The following is a 16,874-nucleotide window of genomic DNA, read 5'->3' on the forward strand; positions in this document are numbered from 1 at the left end:
AACGTGGGAGATTTATTGAAACTTTTGAAGAGGCTACAGTGCAGGCTCTCGAATGCCTGTCCTTTTGACATGTAGTAGCTCGTAGGGGGAGCAGGCCTGGAGGAGGTGCCCACACTGATATTCTCCTGGTTTCCTGGGATTGTTGCCTAGGAGCGGGAGAGGGGGTATGCCTGCCTGCCCTTCTTGTTGACCATTTTCCCACTGAGGTGACTGCCTCAGTTCCCTTGGTCTTGGGGATGGCCCATGAGAACCACAGAAACTCTTGGATTTCTACAAAGCTGCAGGTGTTTGATTATGCACTGACTAGGGAACATGACCATCCTTGAGTTCCTGAGTAGGAATGGATAGATGGTTCTTACAGCCTTGCCCTTCCTTGAGGGTCCATGGGGCAGAGAGCAGATTGTATCTAAAACCAGTTCACTCTTTAGCCCCGAGAGTGCCAGGTCTTTCTGGCATCCAGGGAAGAAGAAAGAACTCAGGACCTAGTAATGGGACTGTGGCTTGGGTTGAGGGCAGAACTCAGGTTGGGGGACCAAGGACAGAGTGGCAAGGCCACCTAATGATAACTACTATTTGTTCCTTCATAGGGGGAACATTTTATTTAACCCTTGGGGTGACCTGAAGTCTAACAAGCTGGGGGAGTTCAAATACTTGCCCAAAGTCACAGAGTGGTAGTAGGGTTGATGTTGTAACTCTAGTATGGGGTCCCGAAGCCTGTGTCCTTGAGCTCTCCTCGACATGTGGGCCTGCCACTCTGGCCCCGATGGGCAAATGTTACCTGGGTTCTCGGCTCTTCACTTTGGAACTGGAGAATCTGTGTTTAACCTTCCTCCCATCATCACTCCTTTTCTTACTAAAGAAACAAACGGCCACGGGCATATTGCTAACAATGACTTCTCAATGGCAGTGGGCTCTGATCATTCAGATCACCCTACTTCATTCCTCCCACTCCCCTCTCTCCTGTCTTCTCTTCTGGTTCCAGCTGCTGCCTGTGGCTTTAAATGTATCTGTTTACCTTTCGGAACACTTAGTACCTTGAGGCTTTGCTTAAGGACTGCCTGTTTCTGTACTAACTGTGGTTATGCTATTTCTTTTCCAAATGAAGAAACAAAACAAACCCCCAAACCTTTGGCCTCCAGGCATAAGTATACTAGGATGTGACACCATTCTCTTAATGTAAAATTAAAAAGAAGGTGTTAGAAAATCATTTAATTTTTTTTTCATTTGTAATTTTTCTAGGTTGAACACAAATGTGGAATTATATCAAAGTTTGCAAAAATTGCTAGCTGATAAAAATCTTGTGGATTCCCTTGATCCAGAAACCAGGTACTACTCATTCCTTTGCGTTCATTATGGTTGTGATTATAGGGGCAAGATGGGAAGACCACCCCTTCCCCCGCCACGATCTCTGCACTCACAGCCCCTGTTTGTCCACAGTGTTTCTCCCCAGGTGTCAACATGACTCTGGCACTTTCTTTAGGACTTCATTCAAATGGTCTCTCCTCCTCTTTGGTACCAGGTCATGCCCCATCCTCTTACCCTGCTTGTGTTTTCAGTCCTAATCATTTCCAGCATGATCTGTTTGCTGACTTGTTTACATCCCTCTGCCTGGCTAGACCGGAAGCTCCAGGAGGGCAGGGACTGGTCTGTTTTGTTCAGAGCCGCATCCCAGCACCGGCAGCCTTTCTTGGCCTGCAGTAAGTGCTTAACAAAGGAATGACTTTCTGTGAGCAGTTGGCAGTAACACTTAGCTCGCTGCTTGAAGTTCTATAGCTGGTGCCACCAGAAGAGAGAAGCAAATTGATTTTATTGATTGGTTGGATGTCATGAGCCTTGAAATAATTTCTTTGGGTTCATTTGATTACCTTTATTATTCTGAATTGAAAAAGCTGAATTTCTAAGTCACTGCATTTGATAGAGGATTTTGGATACCATATTTCTTTGCTCAAATGTATTTATTTATGATTTTAGAAGTGTGTCATTAACCCATCTATATATTACTTATAGCACAGAGGTTAATATTTTTTCTTACCTGTTTATAACTTATATACTTTTTTTAAAAAAAGATGTTTTTAATCATTTGAGAGATAGAGTGTACAAACAGGAGGGAGCTAGAGAGGGAGAAGCAGGCTCCCCGCTGAGCAGGGAGCCCGATGTGGGGCTTGATTCAGGACCCTGAGATCATGACCTGAGCCGAAGGCAGTCGCTGGAACCCTGGGTTCTGGGTTCTAGGCTCTTCACTCAGGAGATTTACTGAGCCACCCAGGTGTCCCACTTATTTACTTTTTATTTATGGGGCACTTCTTTTCACTCCTTGATTCTCCCTCCCTCCTGCTTCCTTCCCTCCTTTCTGTCTCCATATGTGGCTTCTGACCCCCACATGAGGTCCTGTTCTGTAGGGATCAGTTGGTACTGGGGTCTTGTTAATCGGATATATGATTACCATGCTGTATGGACCATACGATGAGGCTGTCTTTGGGGGATTATTTTCACCTGACTTCTAATATGTAGATAGTGGTTTGATCTTACTTCGCTTCATTGATCTTGTGTCTCAGGATACTAGTAAAGCTAGCTGTACCATCAGAATAGTCTGTCTTTGCTATACTTTTAGGCTTGAGCATGATATTGTCTTCATTAGCAAAACAAAAGTTGAATGCCTGCTCATAGGTATTTATATTCAATGGTACGACTTTGAGTAGAGACAGCAGGTTATTCATAATTTGACTTTGCTAAAGATTGATTTTTCTACATTTAACGTAGAGAAATTGCAGTGGGCTAGCAGACTATTTTAGGTGCAAAGGACTTGTTCTAACAGGATACATACCTCATTTCTAGGTGTCACTAAAAATGCCAAGAGGATTTTTAAAGTAACAAAATGGTAACTACATTGGGAAAAATGAACTGGGCAGAATATCAGTATTCTAGAAAGGAAAGGTAACTTGAAATGGGAGGAAGAAGAATTTGAAGTACTAAAACTGAAATACCATGAAACTTGTGCGTCGTCAGGAGAGCTGGCTAGCCCCCAGAGAGAACCTTGTGTGTGGTAAATACGTGCAAGATGACAAATTATAAAGTGCAAGTATAAAACAGAAAATTGTGGTTTTAACCAATTATCTTGGCATAACAGGTTATGAAAGAAATGATTTAAATTGAGTAGATCATCCTCTTATTCTTTGATACATTCTATGAAGTCTGTGTTCTATGAGCTGTTCTAAAAGTATTCCCAGAAGGGTCCCATTAGTTAAGTTAATGTACTGTCTGCTCTTAAACAGTTTTAGCTGATTGCGGTCTTCGTGAAGCCCAGCTATAAAGAAACCTGTTTCACTTGGGTTTTTCCAAAACCATTAAGAGCTTTCTTGTATGCAAAGAATATAACAAACACATCATCTTCAGAAAATATAATGGAGGGAAAATCCCAGTCACAAGAGCAAAAAAAAAGCTGTAATATATCTTGAAATAAACTCAGGACCACAAAGCTTGTAGAACCTCAACACACACACACACGCGCACACAGGCATGTACACACATTGGGAAGCATGAAAGATGATATTTAAGTAGTGAAACGTACCATAGTCTGAGATAAGAGAGAAGAAAGCTTCAGGGGTGGTCTCTACTGGTCTGTAAGTTTAGTGCTACCCAGTCTACAAAGGAAGATTTTTCTGTTGTAACTTAAAATGATTTTGAAGTCATAGACAATAAATATGCCAGAATAGGCAGGAAAAATCTGTTGAGAAAAGTACTAAAAAAGGATTTGTACCAGGTAGTGAGACATTATAAAACTGCTATATTTTAAAGAGCATTATAGGGACACCTGGGTGGCTCAGTGGGTTAAAACCTCTGCCTTCAGCTCAGGTCATGATCCTGGGGTCCTGGGATCGAGCCCCACATTGGGCTCTCTGCTCGGCAGGGAGCCTGCTTCCCCCTCTCTCTCTGCCTGCCTCTCTGCCTACTTGTGTTCTCTGTCAAATAAATAAATAAAATCTTAGAAAAAAAAAGAGCATTATACTTTATACTGCCAGCATAGTCAATGAAAGAAAAGAAAAATTCAGACAGTCATGAATATATGCAAGACTGTATTTATTATATGATAGAAGTGTTATTTCCTATCAGTAGGGAAAGACTTGGTTTTCAGTAAATGATGTTAGGCCAGGAGATAACTATTTGGGGGAAAAAGTAGATTACTTAAAGGTATGAATTGACAGTCTTGGAAGGTGAGACGTCTGTCTTCTCATAATACCAAAGTCAGACCACCAATGATTGATTTGATGATATAAAGACTACAAACTTTGGTATGGTAAAACTTTTCCACATTCAAAGTCAGAATACATAATGGGACAAATGTTACTTATATGCTAAAGGGTTAATATCTTTACTGTGTTAGGAGGCCTTACAGATTACTAAAAAACAAAATAAAACAAAAAAGTGGATCTCCTGATAGAAAACAAGGTAAAGGATTCTTTCTGTGAAACTCTCCTTTCACAAAATAAGGAATAGCAGGCAGATGGCCATTAAACTTGGAACCGTGTAGCAAGTGTAACACTGGGAATCGTGTGAAGTGGGGATAGCACACGCGGCCTCTGCTGTTGGAGTGCCCTGGGTGGATATTGGCTCCTTGACTCTCTAGGTCTTGTTTTCTCCTCTGTAGGAGAATAAAAAAAGTACTTCATAAGTTTATTATGAAGTTTGAATGAAGTAATGAAAGTAAAATGTCTGGTACATGGTAGTCATTCAAAGAATGGGATTCTACCATCCTTCAAGAAAGATCGAACAAAGAGCCCTTCACTTAACAAAGCTGAAACAGAGCAGTAGTGTTCTAATGGCTTGGGATGATGGGTACTCTCTGGTTAAGTGTAAACTGATAAAAATATTTATGGAGGACAACTTTTTGGTCAATTTAATTCTTGGAACGTATCCTAAGGAATAAATAAGGATAAAGAGATGTACGTAACAGGGATATTTGTCATAGCATGGATTATAGGAGTGGGAAAAATGAAAATATCTTTAATCCATACGACCAAACATTACAAACATTAAAAACCATGTTTTTGAAGAGTATTTAAAGAGATAGTGCAGTGTTCAATGTTTGTGGTATAATTTTAAAGGAAAAACCAGGATACAAAAATCTATTTTAGTGACTCCCAATTATTTTAAAGAAGTAGTATAATATATTCAAAGGAGATTGGATAGAAGCCAAGGGAAGGTCTTTTTTGTTGTTGGTGTTAGCCACAAGTTCATTGCCACTGAGACAGTATCTTTATGAGACCAAAGATGCTGCCTCTGCCTCTGCTTCTCAGGACGGGGTCCTGTTGCATGTCTCCCACCAGTCCACCTGCCCCAACAGCCAGACTGTTTGATGTTTCAGTGTGAGGGAATTAAGTGCCCCATACATACGTCCATTCAGAAACTCAGCGAACATTTTTCAAGTATCCACTATGTGCTGGGCACTGTGCTAATTTCTCTAACCGTATTTTATTTAATTTCACATGTTCTTCATGTGAATTTTAATAGTGGTGGTTATCTTTGGTGAAATTAGTGATTTTCATTTTTCTCTACATTTCTACATAAAGCTGTTACACAATAAACTTATATAATAAACTTACCATATACAGTACATTTCCATCCCCATTTATTAACCCCTGTTATCTTCCCCCCCTCTTATTAAAATAAACAGAAAATGCCTTTGCTGGAAAAGAGAGAGGAGAGTGTGTTTTAGGTTGACTATTCAGGAAGGGAGATCACCATGAGGTAGAGATAATGGGGATATTTTAGGGGCTTAAGTGAAGCACTTTATTTAAGAAAGAAGGTAAGTGACTAAATTATTAATGTGGTCTATTGAATTTTCAGAATTTTAGAAGAACTTCGATTCACAATAATCAGGAAGATAAATATACCCTTTATGAAAAGTCTACAAAAGCCAGGAGAGTAGATCAAATATTTAGATAACTTAATTCCAGAAAAGTAGTAGTTTAAAAAAAATTATTATTGACGGAAAGAGGTGTTACACCTGAAATTGATTCCAAGCATGCAGCAGGATTAAAGAGAAAGAAAACAATTCTCATTAGCCAAGAAACTCAGCTTCCGGCACAGCATCAAAGAATTTAATATTCTAAATAGCTGCTACTAGTTGGAAGAAAAACTGGAAATCTCATACAGTAGGCCTTTGAAAAATTGTCCAAGTGTTCACTGTTTTATGTTTTTAATTATTGGGATTTGGATGGAGTTGAAATAAATAAGCAATTATCATGGCGGCGTCCTCAGGTTTGTAGTCTCTGAATAAGGGAATAAGCTCTTACATGTAAAGCAAATCGTAATTATTTTTCATGTTCTGCAATACATGTATTGACTTTTTTTAAACATTGGTTGAAGCTATCTTTTGTTTCCTCTTTGCTTATTCTACTTAAACATCCTTATAAACCATTTACAACCCAGTACATGACTTTCCATCGTATGGCTCCAGTACAACCTTTTTAAAAAATTCTGTGTTCTCCTAACAATTTTTTAAACTGTTTTTAATTAATTTTTATTATGTTCTGTTAGCCAGCATATAGTACATCAGCAGTTTTTGATGTAGTGTTCAACAATGCATTAGTTGCGTATAACACCCAGTGCTCATCCCAACGTGTGCCCTCCTTATTGGCCATCACCCAGTTACGCCATCCCTCCTGTGCCCTCTTTTCTATAACCCTCAGTTTGTTTCCAGAATCCAGAGTCTCTCATGGTTTGTTTCCCTCTCTGATTTTCTTCCTATTCAGTTTTCCCTCCCTTCTCCTGTGGTCCTCCATGCTGTTCCTTATGTTCCACATATGAGTGAAACTATATGATAATTGTCCTTCCTTGCTTGACTTATTTCACTCAGCATAATCCCCTCCAGTCCCATCCATGCCAATGCAAATGGTGGGTATTTATCCTTTCTGATGGCTGAGTAATATTCTATTGTATATGTGTACCACATCTTTTTTATCCATTCATCTGTTGAAGGGCACCTTGGCTCCTTCCGTAGTTTGGCTATTGTGGACATTGTTGCTATGAGTTTGTTAAATGGAAATCATAAATGCTTTGGAGCCCACAGCAGTGGCCCCTAATTTGGCTGGTAGTGGAGGAAAGCCTTCAGAGAGACCTCACAGTGGAGGAGAGGGTATTTCATGAGGTGCTAAGTTCATCACAGCAAGGACTTCTGACCTTGAGAAAGGTCATCCTGTAGGGATGGAGGACTAGAGGCAAGGTGACCCAGTAGGGCTAACTATAGTATATCAGGGCAAGGGCGGGCAGCAGCCTGGACTAGGATAGCTGTAGTAGGGAAGGAGATAAGGGGTTAATTTGGTTGACTGTCCTATTTCTTTCTAATTTCTTCCCCCACAGCACCAGATAAATAGGTGCCATTTACTGTGTAATTTTCATATTGCCAATAAAGAAGTGATGTGCAGTTATTTCTTTCTTGCATGTTAGTAATACTAGCATAAGCTCTGTGAGATACAGTCTTGTTTCCTGATCTCCTGATAGGTAGTTATCAGATTTACTTAAGAATGATATTAGACTCTTCTGGACATCAGGGACCGTGTGTTTTACTCTAATGTGTTTGAAGAGCTGTGTGTACCAGTCCAAGCTTTTGTGGCATAGCATGGTAACGTCTTGTTTCCAGCACAGACACAATTTTCTTCCATTTACCATATGCTATGGATTCAGTATTTTAATTCCTCTGGTGTCTAATGGGAAGTAAACAATATCAAATGGACTTTTAACTAAAAAGGGAGAGGTGTCTTTCTAAGTATAAAATATTACAGGAGAAAATTAATGAAAAGTTGCCCCTTACTTTAGATATTATCAAGATACCTTCTATTCCACTGTGGTTTTTTTTTTTTTTTTTAATTGTTCTGATAGAATTGTTAACAGCAGGGAAAGGGTGGGAAAATTAGGCCTTGCTCCTAAGTTTGCAGATGCATTTGATGATAATTAAAAATGATGCTCTCTACAATGCAAACTAGTACTAATTCTGGAAATGGTGAGGAACCTTCCTTCACAAGTCTTAAGCAAATTCAGCATAAAGTATATGGAAGCTGGTAAGTAAGGAACCTGCTTGATGACTCTCTTTGAACTCCCCACATACTTTATTCGTATTTCTGTTAGGAAATTTACTACATCTTTAACCTTGTATTCATTTGTTCAAAAAGTATTTGTCCCCTTATGAGACCATGCCTTATGAAACATACATGCCTTTACCCACAAGTCCCTTAGAGTATACTTCTGTTAAATATACACGCTAGATAAAGCTGTGTTATAGTTATCTGTATACAGGCTTACCTGTTTGCAATCGGGCAGCATGTGTATGTCCCACAAGTACTTATTTGGTGGGTTGTGTAATGTATGTGGCAAACATTTTTTTTTTTTATTTTTATTTTTTTTTTTAAAGATTTTATTTATTTATTTTGACAGAGAGATCACAAGCAGGCAGAGAGGCAGACAGAGAGAGAGGAGGAAGCAGGCTCCCCTAGAGAGCAGAGAGCCCGATGCGGGGCTCGATCCCAGGACTCCGAGATCATGACCTGAGCCGAAGACAGCGGCTTAACCCACTGAGCCACCCAGGCGCCCCTGTGGCAAACATTTTTTGAAGGAAAGACAGTGGACAGTTGAAAAGATGTCCATCTCTTCTAGAATAAAAGTAGCAGACAAATTTGACCTCATGGAGTAGTCGTCATTCCTTCGGTTCAATTTAAGGCTTATTGTACAGTTAACATGATACATATGATACCAGATCATCTATAGGAGAGCTTAAAAGCCCAGTCAGTCAGCTGGATGTTTTGCCTGATTTCTAAGATGTTAGGTTCCTGGTTTCAAACATATTATCTGTGTGTGTGTTTGTGTGTATGTGTGTATATATGTATATATGTGTGTGTTTGTATGTATGTGTGTATGCATACGTTTGGCTTTTGGGGAGTATTATTTAAAAAGTCCAATTTATTTAACAAGAAAGTGATTTTGCTAATAATTATTATTACCTGTTATAACCTGGGTTCATTTTGTTTATAGGCGAGTGGCTGAACTGTTTATGTTTGATTTTGAAATCAGCGGAATCCATCTAGACAAAGAAAAGGTGACTCACTCTTCTCTGTTTTTCTCTGCTCGTTTTACTAATTTTTTTTAAGATTTTATTTATTTATTTGATAGAGAGATCACAAATGGGCAGAGAGGCAGGCAGAGAGAGAGAGACGGGGAAGCAGGCTCCCTGCTGAGCAGATAGCCCGATGTGGGCCTCAATCCGAGGACCCTGGGATCATGACCTGAGCTGAAGGCAGAGGCTTAACCCACTGAGCCACCCAGGCGCCCCTAGTTTTTCTAATACTTAGTTGGTATATTTATTGCTACAGTCCTTGTACGTTGCTTAAATTTGCATATCATAAAAACTTTAGGTTATTTGTGTTATGGATTTCTTCTATTATATTTGAATATGGTGCTCTCTGGAAGTTTGTCTATCATCCATGATAACTCAGAACTAAGAAATTACTTGAGACCGTTGGGGTGTTTTAGATGTCGTGTATCCTTGATGGATGACCAGGAAGGAGAGGCAAGTGAACAGGAAAGCTGAGAATTTTGAAGATTGAGGTCTGGGAGTGGAGGTACAGGGACTATCACCGAGACCTTTACATAAGTGTACTTACTCATATTCTGCAGTCTTCGAAAGATCCACACGGTTTTGTTCTGGAAGCAGGAGGCAGGGCTGATGCAGTGTCTGCTCTGGAATACGAGGGACCATAGACATTGTTCAGACCCCTCCTTTCACAGATAGGAAATAGGACAAAGTGACTGGTTCAGGATTCCATCCTTAAGAGTCCAGAGTGTCTGACCCTGGCCACTTCTCTTTCTAGAACACAACATCCTAACAAGCCGAATGCCCTTATTTCTATAGTACACTCAGGGCTGGAAGAATGAGGGTGACTTCACCACCACCACCAGATCCGTCTGCTCTGTGTCATCTCCCCTCCTTGCTTGGTGTCTATTATGGTTATGACTATTTTCTTTTTGTAGTTATGTTTCTCCTACTAAATAGGACATAATATTACCTATTAATAGAGATCAGTTTATCAGAGTACATTGGGAAGTAGAGGTCAGGGTCTCGGGATGTATAGCACCTGCATTAGGTAATATCATTTTGCTTGTTGCTGGGTTTGAATAATGTTGGAGCCACTGGTGCACTCTTGTGTTTATGTGGCTTTAAGGACTCAGCACAAGACTCCTGCCCTAACCCTGAGCCTACACAGGCTGCCCAGCAGTCCCCAAGGCTGATAGGCTCTGCGGTACATTTATGTTGTTAAAAATGGACACATTGACCCCTCCTCAAGCCAGTTCTTTGTTAGTACTTCTCTGTATAGTGAATCCGCTAGTCTCTGAGTCACTCAAATACAAATTTGGGGTCAGTTCACATTTTTTAATTCCCCATACTTCCATGTCTTAATTAGTTACAGAGTCCTCAGATCATTTCTGTAGAACTCCTGCATCTGTCTGCCTCCCTCAAACAACTCATCTTGAACCTTATCACCATATACCTGGGCTGTCTGAAAGGTCTTTGTCTTCCTGATACTCATTATAGTTACTAGTGATTAAGTATTTGCTATTTGAAGCATGTATTTTTCATCAGATCTTCATAACAGCTTTGGGGCTGTTTGAGTATTACTATCATTCCTGTTTCATAGATGAGGAACTGAGGCACCTAGAATTATGTGATCTACCCAAGGTCACAGAGCTAGTAGGTGGAGGAGGCTTGGACTTCGGAGCCTGTTCAGCTGTCCCTGTCCGGGTTTCCTGCTGATCAGTCTGACCTGTCTGTGAACATTGGCATGATTTTCTTAAAGTATGGATTTGATCATTACTGTCCTGCCCAGAACCTCTCACTTTCCGTTGTCAATGGCAGCTAATATGTAACAAAGAACATCTGTGGCGATGCTCTCCCAGCCCTCCCTGTGCGCCCCTGTAACTCATTATATTGTGCTTTCATGTGTGGCTCAGTCCTCCTCCTCCTTCTCCGTCTACTCACCAGAGCCTGCCTGCCTCAACCCCCCCCCCCCCAAGGCCTCATGCTGAGACCACTGTGTCTGTGAAGCTTTTATCTCCTAGGTGGAATTTTTTATTCATCTGAATTCCCATTTGACTCCTTTTCATGCACATGGCATTTATCTTTAAATAAGATAAACAAGTGCCTGTTGTTGAAGCTGTTCCTCTTGCATTACTTACCTAAATTAGGGGCTTCTCAAGCACCAAGAATGCTGGTCATGCTTTTTCCAGATTTGGCCTTGGCAAATACTGAAAGATCGTGTGACAAATCATAATAATGCTAGCTAATACTAATTAAGTTTGATATTCAGAAGGAAGATAGCAGGGAGTAGTAGAGTTGCTAGGAGAGATAAGTGAATAGTCTTGTTATTTTATGCAATCCTCAGGAAAGATATTTTTGAAACTTTACTCAAAAGTATTATGTGTCAAGTCAAGGTCTGTTTCAACAACATTGAACCTGCTGCTTTTAATTCTCAAGTGTTCTTACAAGGATAGCTGCCCTTCTGGCAAGTAACTCCCTGGAACCCACAAACATTAAAGATGCAAGTAAAGTTAAACTTAATGAACTCCTCTCTTGTAACTTCTGTGTCTGTTCTCCAAGGGGCTCCACTAGGACAGGATAAAAGGAGACGTTACACTTCTGAAAAGGGATCTTGAAGGAGACCCACCTACATAATGTGTACAAATTGTAAAGAACTATGTATTCTTTCTGTATTCTTTCTTTTTTCTTATTTTTTAATTTTTAATTAAATTAAAATGAAATAAATAATTTCTTAACTTTTAAGGTCTCATCTGGGTATAACTTAAAAATTTTAAATGAATGGAAGTATATATTTTTTAGCAATCATTTGCTAAATAACACAATTTCATAGAATTCTTTGAGTTCAGAGTACTGCATCTTTACCTCAGAATGATGAAAGTATATGTTTTTTAGGAATCATTTGCTAAATAACACAACAATTTCATAGAATTCTTTGAGTTCAGAGTACTGCATCTTTATCTCAGAATGATGAAATGTTATTGGGAATTGGTGAAGGCAGGAAGTAAACCCAGTTTTTAATTTTCTGGGGATTTTAACAGGTGATAAATTCTTTGAAATAATTGTATCACTCCCCACCCCCTCCCATTCCACCCCAGAGTAAAAGGCTTTGGGGAATATTTTTGGAATTACAGTGTAATTTCCTGGTCTTTTACCTTTTTGGTTATTCCACTGGTTACCATTAGGTGGCGATAAATGGCCATCATAGAGACAAAATAGGTAAAGAGAAATCTGGACTATAAAGACATTGAAGTACCTGAAAACTAATTTTCCCCCTGACCTTAAGTTTGAATTCTTGATATTTTAATTTTTTTTTTTTAAATGGGCTCCATACTCAGCGTGGAACCCAACATGGGGCCCAGTATGGGGCTTGAACTCACAACCCTGAGATCAAGATCTGAGCTGAAATCAAAAGTCGGATGCTTAGCCCACTGAGCCACACAGGCGCCCCTATATTGTAAAATTTTGGTTGTTAATATATACTTGATTTTTCCCCAGCATCTTATCAAGTGTACATCGGCATTTTAAATACCTTTTAAAAAGTATTAGTGCTGCTTAACTTTTTTTAGGGTCATAGTACAGTTTAGAATGTTGACAGCTAGTGACCCCCATCCCAGAAAGTTCTGCATCTGATTTCACCTGAAGTCATTATAAGAGCAGGTCCAGATGCCCACTTAGTTTTCTAATAACAATAACTACAATTACAACTTTACGCTTGTCCTGCAGTAGACCGGACAGATGACGTGGACTACTTTATGTTTCCTCCAAAACATTTGTGGTGCCCCCTTTGACAATACACATTTTCTCAGGCGATTGTATGTTCTAAAGGTGTGACTGCCAGAAAAAACCCCCATGGGTGTGCCAGCCACATCACTGTCAGTGAGTCGGCAGGCTGACGGGTGCCGGCGCGGAGCTGGAGGGTGCGTCCCTGCCCTGCGGGCTCCGTCTGGCTCTGCTCCCCGCTCCACTGCTGTCCTTCTGTCTCTGCTCAAGTGTGTGCAGCCTCAGAACTGCTACAGGGCAGCCCCTCTGGATGTTCACTTTACTCTTGTGAAGACCTGCAGAGATTCCTTTGCTTTCCTTTTGGTCTCATCTTTTACGACCCAGTATATTTTCATATTTACCCTTCAACTTGCTCTCTTTAATCTACAAATACTTACAAGTATCATATTGACTAGATTCAACCACCTGCTATTTCCAATTCACTTAACTAAGAGGTTATCTTGGAGGATAGGGAAGGATCCTGTATTTCCCAATGTTGTTAATTTCAGAGATTAGTTATATAACCGAGGTATAAAATAGATCTCTAGAATTTACATAAATCTTAAGATATAGAAACACTATACAAACTGTTAGGACATTAAATATCTATCGAAAGGAGAATTAACACACTACTTAAAGTAAATTATTATGTATTTATGGCATAAACAATATACTCAATGTTCATTTTATTTAACATATTGAGTTTCTTCTTCAATTAATTTAGTCATATATGTTGCTTTAGCATCCTTATAGATGGTCTATTAAATCAGTTGTGAACTTTTACTTTCAGTGCCTTTAAATAACTTTTACTCCATCTGCATCTAGCGTAAAAGAGCAGTGGACCTGAATGTGAAAATCTTGGACTTGAGTAATACATTTCTTATGGGAACTAACTTTCCCAGCAAGATTGAGAAGCATCTCTTACCAGAACACATTCATCGTAACTTTGCAGTCACTGGAAATCATGTCATAATTGACGGTCTACATGCGGAAGCCCCAGATGACTTGGTATGTGCATTCTGCTCTCTTCATAGTTCAGCTCCCATCTGAGTGTTGCTACTGTTTTAACCCCAAATTCAGTGACAATATAATCATACCTTTAAGAATACTTGAGTGTTACTAAGCCCTAAAATTCAACTGTGGGCTTATTAATTCCATAAATGCTTTGAATGATGAAAATGGTTTAATCATTCATCTTTCATAAAGAACTCCGCATTTTTAAAGTATGATCAATAACAATTGATATTTGAGACTACTCAGATCCTTAATGCTTGTAGTCTTTACCTGGAAAAGGTGCTTGATGGCACACGCATTGGGTAATAGTTTTTTCCAGCATGCCCCATAACAGAGAACTCTAGTCAAGAATGTGTATCTCCTACTAGTGTATGATTCTAAAAACTTTACTCACCCTGTATAAACCCTTATTTTATTTTTAAAGCAGTGATCACCTGTACAATAGAGAAGCAAGAGTTAGCCTACATAGTCATTGCATGGGCCTTTGTGTCCTGGTACTTATTATACCTTCTACCATTTCTATTTTAAATACAGGTTCGAGAAGCTGCTTATAAAATTTTTCTTTATCCCAATGTGGGTCAGTTGAAATGTTTGGAGGAACTGCTCAGCAACAGAGACCTTCTGGCAAAGTTAGTGGGGTACTCCACATACTCTCACAGAGCCCTCCAGGGTACAATAGCCAAAAATCCAGGTAAGCTTGTTCATCCAACTTTTCAGGACAAAATAGGGTTTTTGTGAAACTGAACTTCTGATTTTAAATACCTATAAATCAGTGTTCTCTTTTTAATATACTCAGAGACCCACTTATTGAGTTTTTCTACATTTTTATATAGAGCTGACTTTTAACTAGAGCTAATAATTTGAAATATATTCTCTCCAGTCAAGGAAATTTATTTCTTGTGCATGTTGAGAGTAAGTCCATACTTAAATTTTCATTGATGCTAATTTCAGGTATTTTCATTTTAACTCAGCTAGTTTCTGTGGTCAACCTAACCAAATTGGCTAGAATTAGTGTGAAAGAGGAGGAAAGATCAAAATATCTGCTGAAGACAAGGTTGAATGTAGGCTGGGGCGATACAAACACATAGTTACAGAAACTTTTAAGACAGAAGAGTGCTAGATGGGAGGGTTTGCATTCGGTGGGGAAGAAGCATCCTGGAGTGTGTGAGAGTCTTTCCTTGTGCTCTATTGAATTCTTTTTGATTTAGAATGTATAAAAGAAAGTGTTATATGATAATAATAATGTAAGTGTATATAGTAAGTTTTTTCAAAGGCATGTTAAATTACAGTCATGGTTCAGACTCTGAATCAGGAGTAGGGTAGTTGTGATGGTGGAACTGTTCAGATTCAAGATATCTTCTAGAGTTCAAATCTACGAGACTTGGTGATGGGTCGAGAGGGGGTAGGAGACGGCATGTTTGGTACCCTTGGTTTCTGGTTGTGCATCTGGGTGGACGTGCCATTCACAAATAGATGTAACAGTAGAAATGAGCTCTGTAGGAGGAAGACCAGATCGTGAATTCTGTTCTGTCTTTATTCCTCCCATGCATTTCCTTTCTCTCTCTAGTATGTTTCTATCTTCTCCAAAGTGTTCTTAAAAAATGGCCATTTCTTCTGTAAATGGCCGTTCCCTTGACCCGTCAAGGCTGTCTGCGAAACCATAGGCACAACACACTCAGTTCTTTGTTCATGTTGTTCCCTGCATAGGGCACAGCTCCCCTCCCCCAGTCTGTCTGTTAAAATCCTATACAGTTTTTCAGTGCTCAGCTCAAAACCTACCTCTTTCACAAAGCCTCTTCGCTTTTCACTTCCCTTAGATGCCCGTCTCTGAACCCCTTAAGTGTGTACAATTTGTTTCATCCCATTTAATTCCTAAGTAGATCTTACGCCATTTTGTATGTTTTTCTGTGGTCATTGTTGTCACCAGGTTGTTACAATAATTTCTTCTAGTTATTAGATGTACAGTTGATCCTTGAATGATGCAGGGGTTCTGACACCCCCCAAACTTGCATAATCGAAAACTCACAAGTAACTTGATTCTCCCAGAGCTAAACTACTAATAGCCTACTGTTGGCAGGAGGCCTTACTGATAACCAATGGTCGATTAGCCCATATTTGTTATGTTGTATGTATTATATACTGGATTCCTACAATAAAGTAAGCTAGGGAAAAACCTTCATTAAGAAAAACATAGGAGAAAACACATGTACAGTACCATACCGTGTTTGTTGAGATATCCTTGCATGAGTGGACTGCCCAGTTCAAACCCATGTTGTTCAAGGGTCACGTATAATAATAGTAAGATACTTACTCTGGGCCATTATTTCACTTAGTTTCTGTGCAGCTTTGTGAGGTAGATGTTTGTATCCACCTCATAGGATAGAAACCCAAGGTATTAGTTACAGTGCTAAAAAGTGGCAGTGTTGAAACCTAAACACCGCACTCTAAATTTGTGGTCCTAATAAGCTGTTTGAGACCAAACAGATGATATAAAAGACATCTTAATTCTCTGTTTTCATCCACTGATTCAACAAATACTTTCTGAGTGCCCACTACATGTGAGATATGAGTCTAGGACTTAGAAATAAATCAGTGTGTAAATCAGATGAGAATTCCTGCTCTTGTACAATTTATTTTTCTGTAAGGCAGATAACAACAAAATACATAGTTAAGGAACCCAGTAGGTTAATAGTTAGTACAAGTTTGGAGAAAACTGAGTGGGGAAGGGGATAAGGGATGTGAGCGTGTGGTGGTGGTGTTAGATTTTAAACTGAGTTGCCAGGCAGGGGCTCGCTGAGGACAGGGGGGCATGTGCGTGTAGATCTGAAGGAGCAGGAATAAGCGTATGGCTCACTAGGGGAGAAGATTCCAGATAGACACACAGCAGGCTTGGAGATCCCTAGGGTAGCTTGACACGTTTGAGGAAAGCAAAAAGGGCAAAATGGTGAGTGGAGTGAGAGAGACGGGTGGTAAGATGTAGAGGCAGATGAAGGAGGGGCTGTATTCAGTAGGGCTT

General features: G+C 39.7%; 1 protein-coding gene across 1 annotated transcript in view; it reads left to right on the forward strand.

Moving 5' to 3' along the window:
• The window catches only part of LOC111159900 (mitochondrial intermediate peptidase), a 175,389-nt gene that overhangs the window by 7,985 nt on the left and 150,530 nt on the right, over positions 1–16,874 (forward strand). The window contains exons 4-7 of the mRNA XM_022522575.1: positions 1,240–1,326; positions 9,025–9,088; positions 13,670–13,852; positions 14,393–14,549. Of these exons, the coding sequence (XP_022378283.1) occupies positions 1,240–1,326; positions 9,025–9,088; positions 13,670–13,852; positions 14,393–14,549 (491 nt within the window). The remainder of the gene's footprint in view (positions 1–1,239; positions 1,327–9,024; positions 9,089–13,669; positions 13,853–14,392; positions 14,550–16,874) is intronic.

This window comes from Enhydra lutris, unplaced genomic scaffold (assembly GCF_002288905.1).
Source record: "Enhydra lutris kenyoni isolate GAN:26980312 unplaced genomic scaffold, ASM228890v2 scaffoldscaffold71, whole genome shotgun sequence".
NCBI classification, from domain to species: domain Eukaryota; kingdom Metazoa; phylum Chordata; class Mammalia; order Carnivora; family Mustelidae; genus Enhydra; species Enhydra lutris.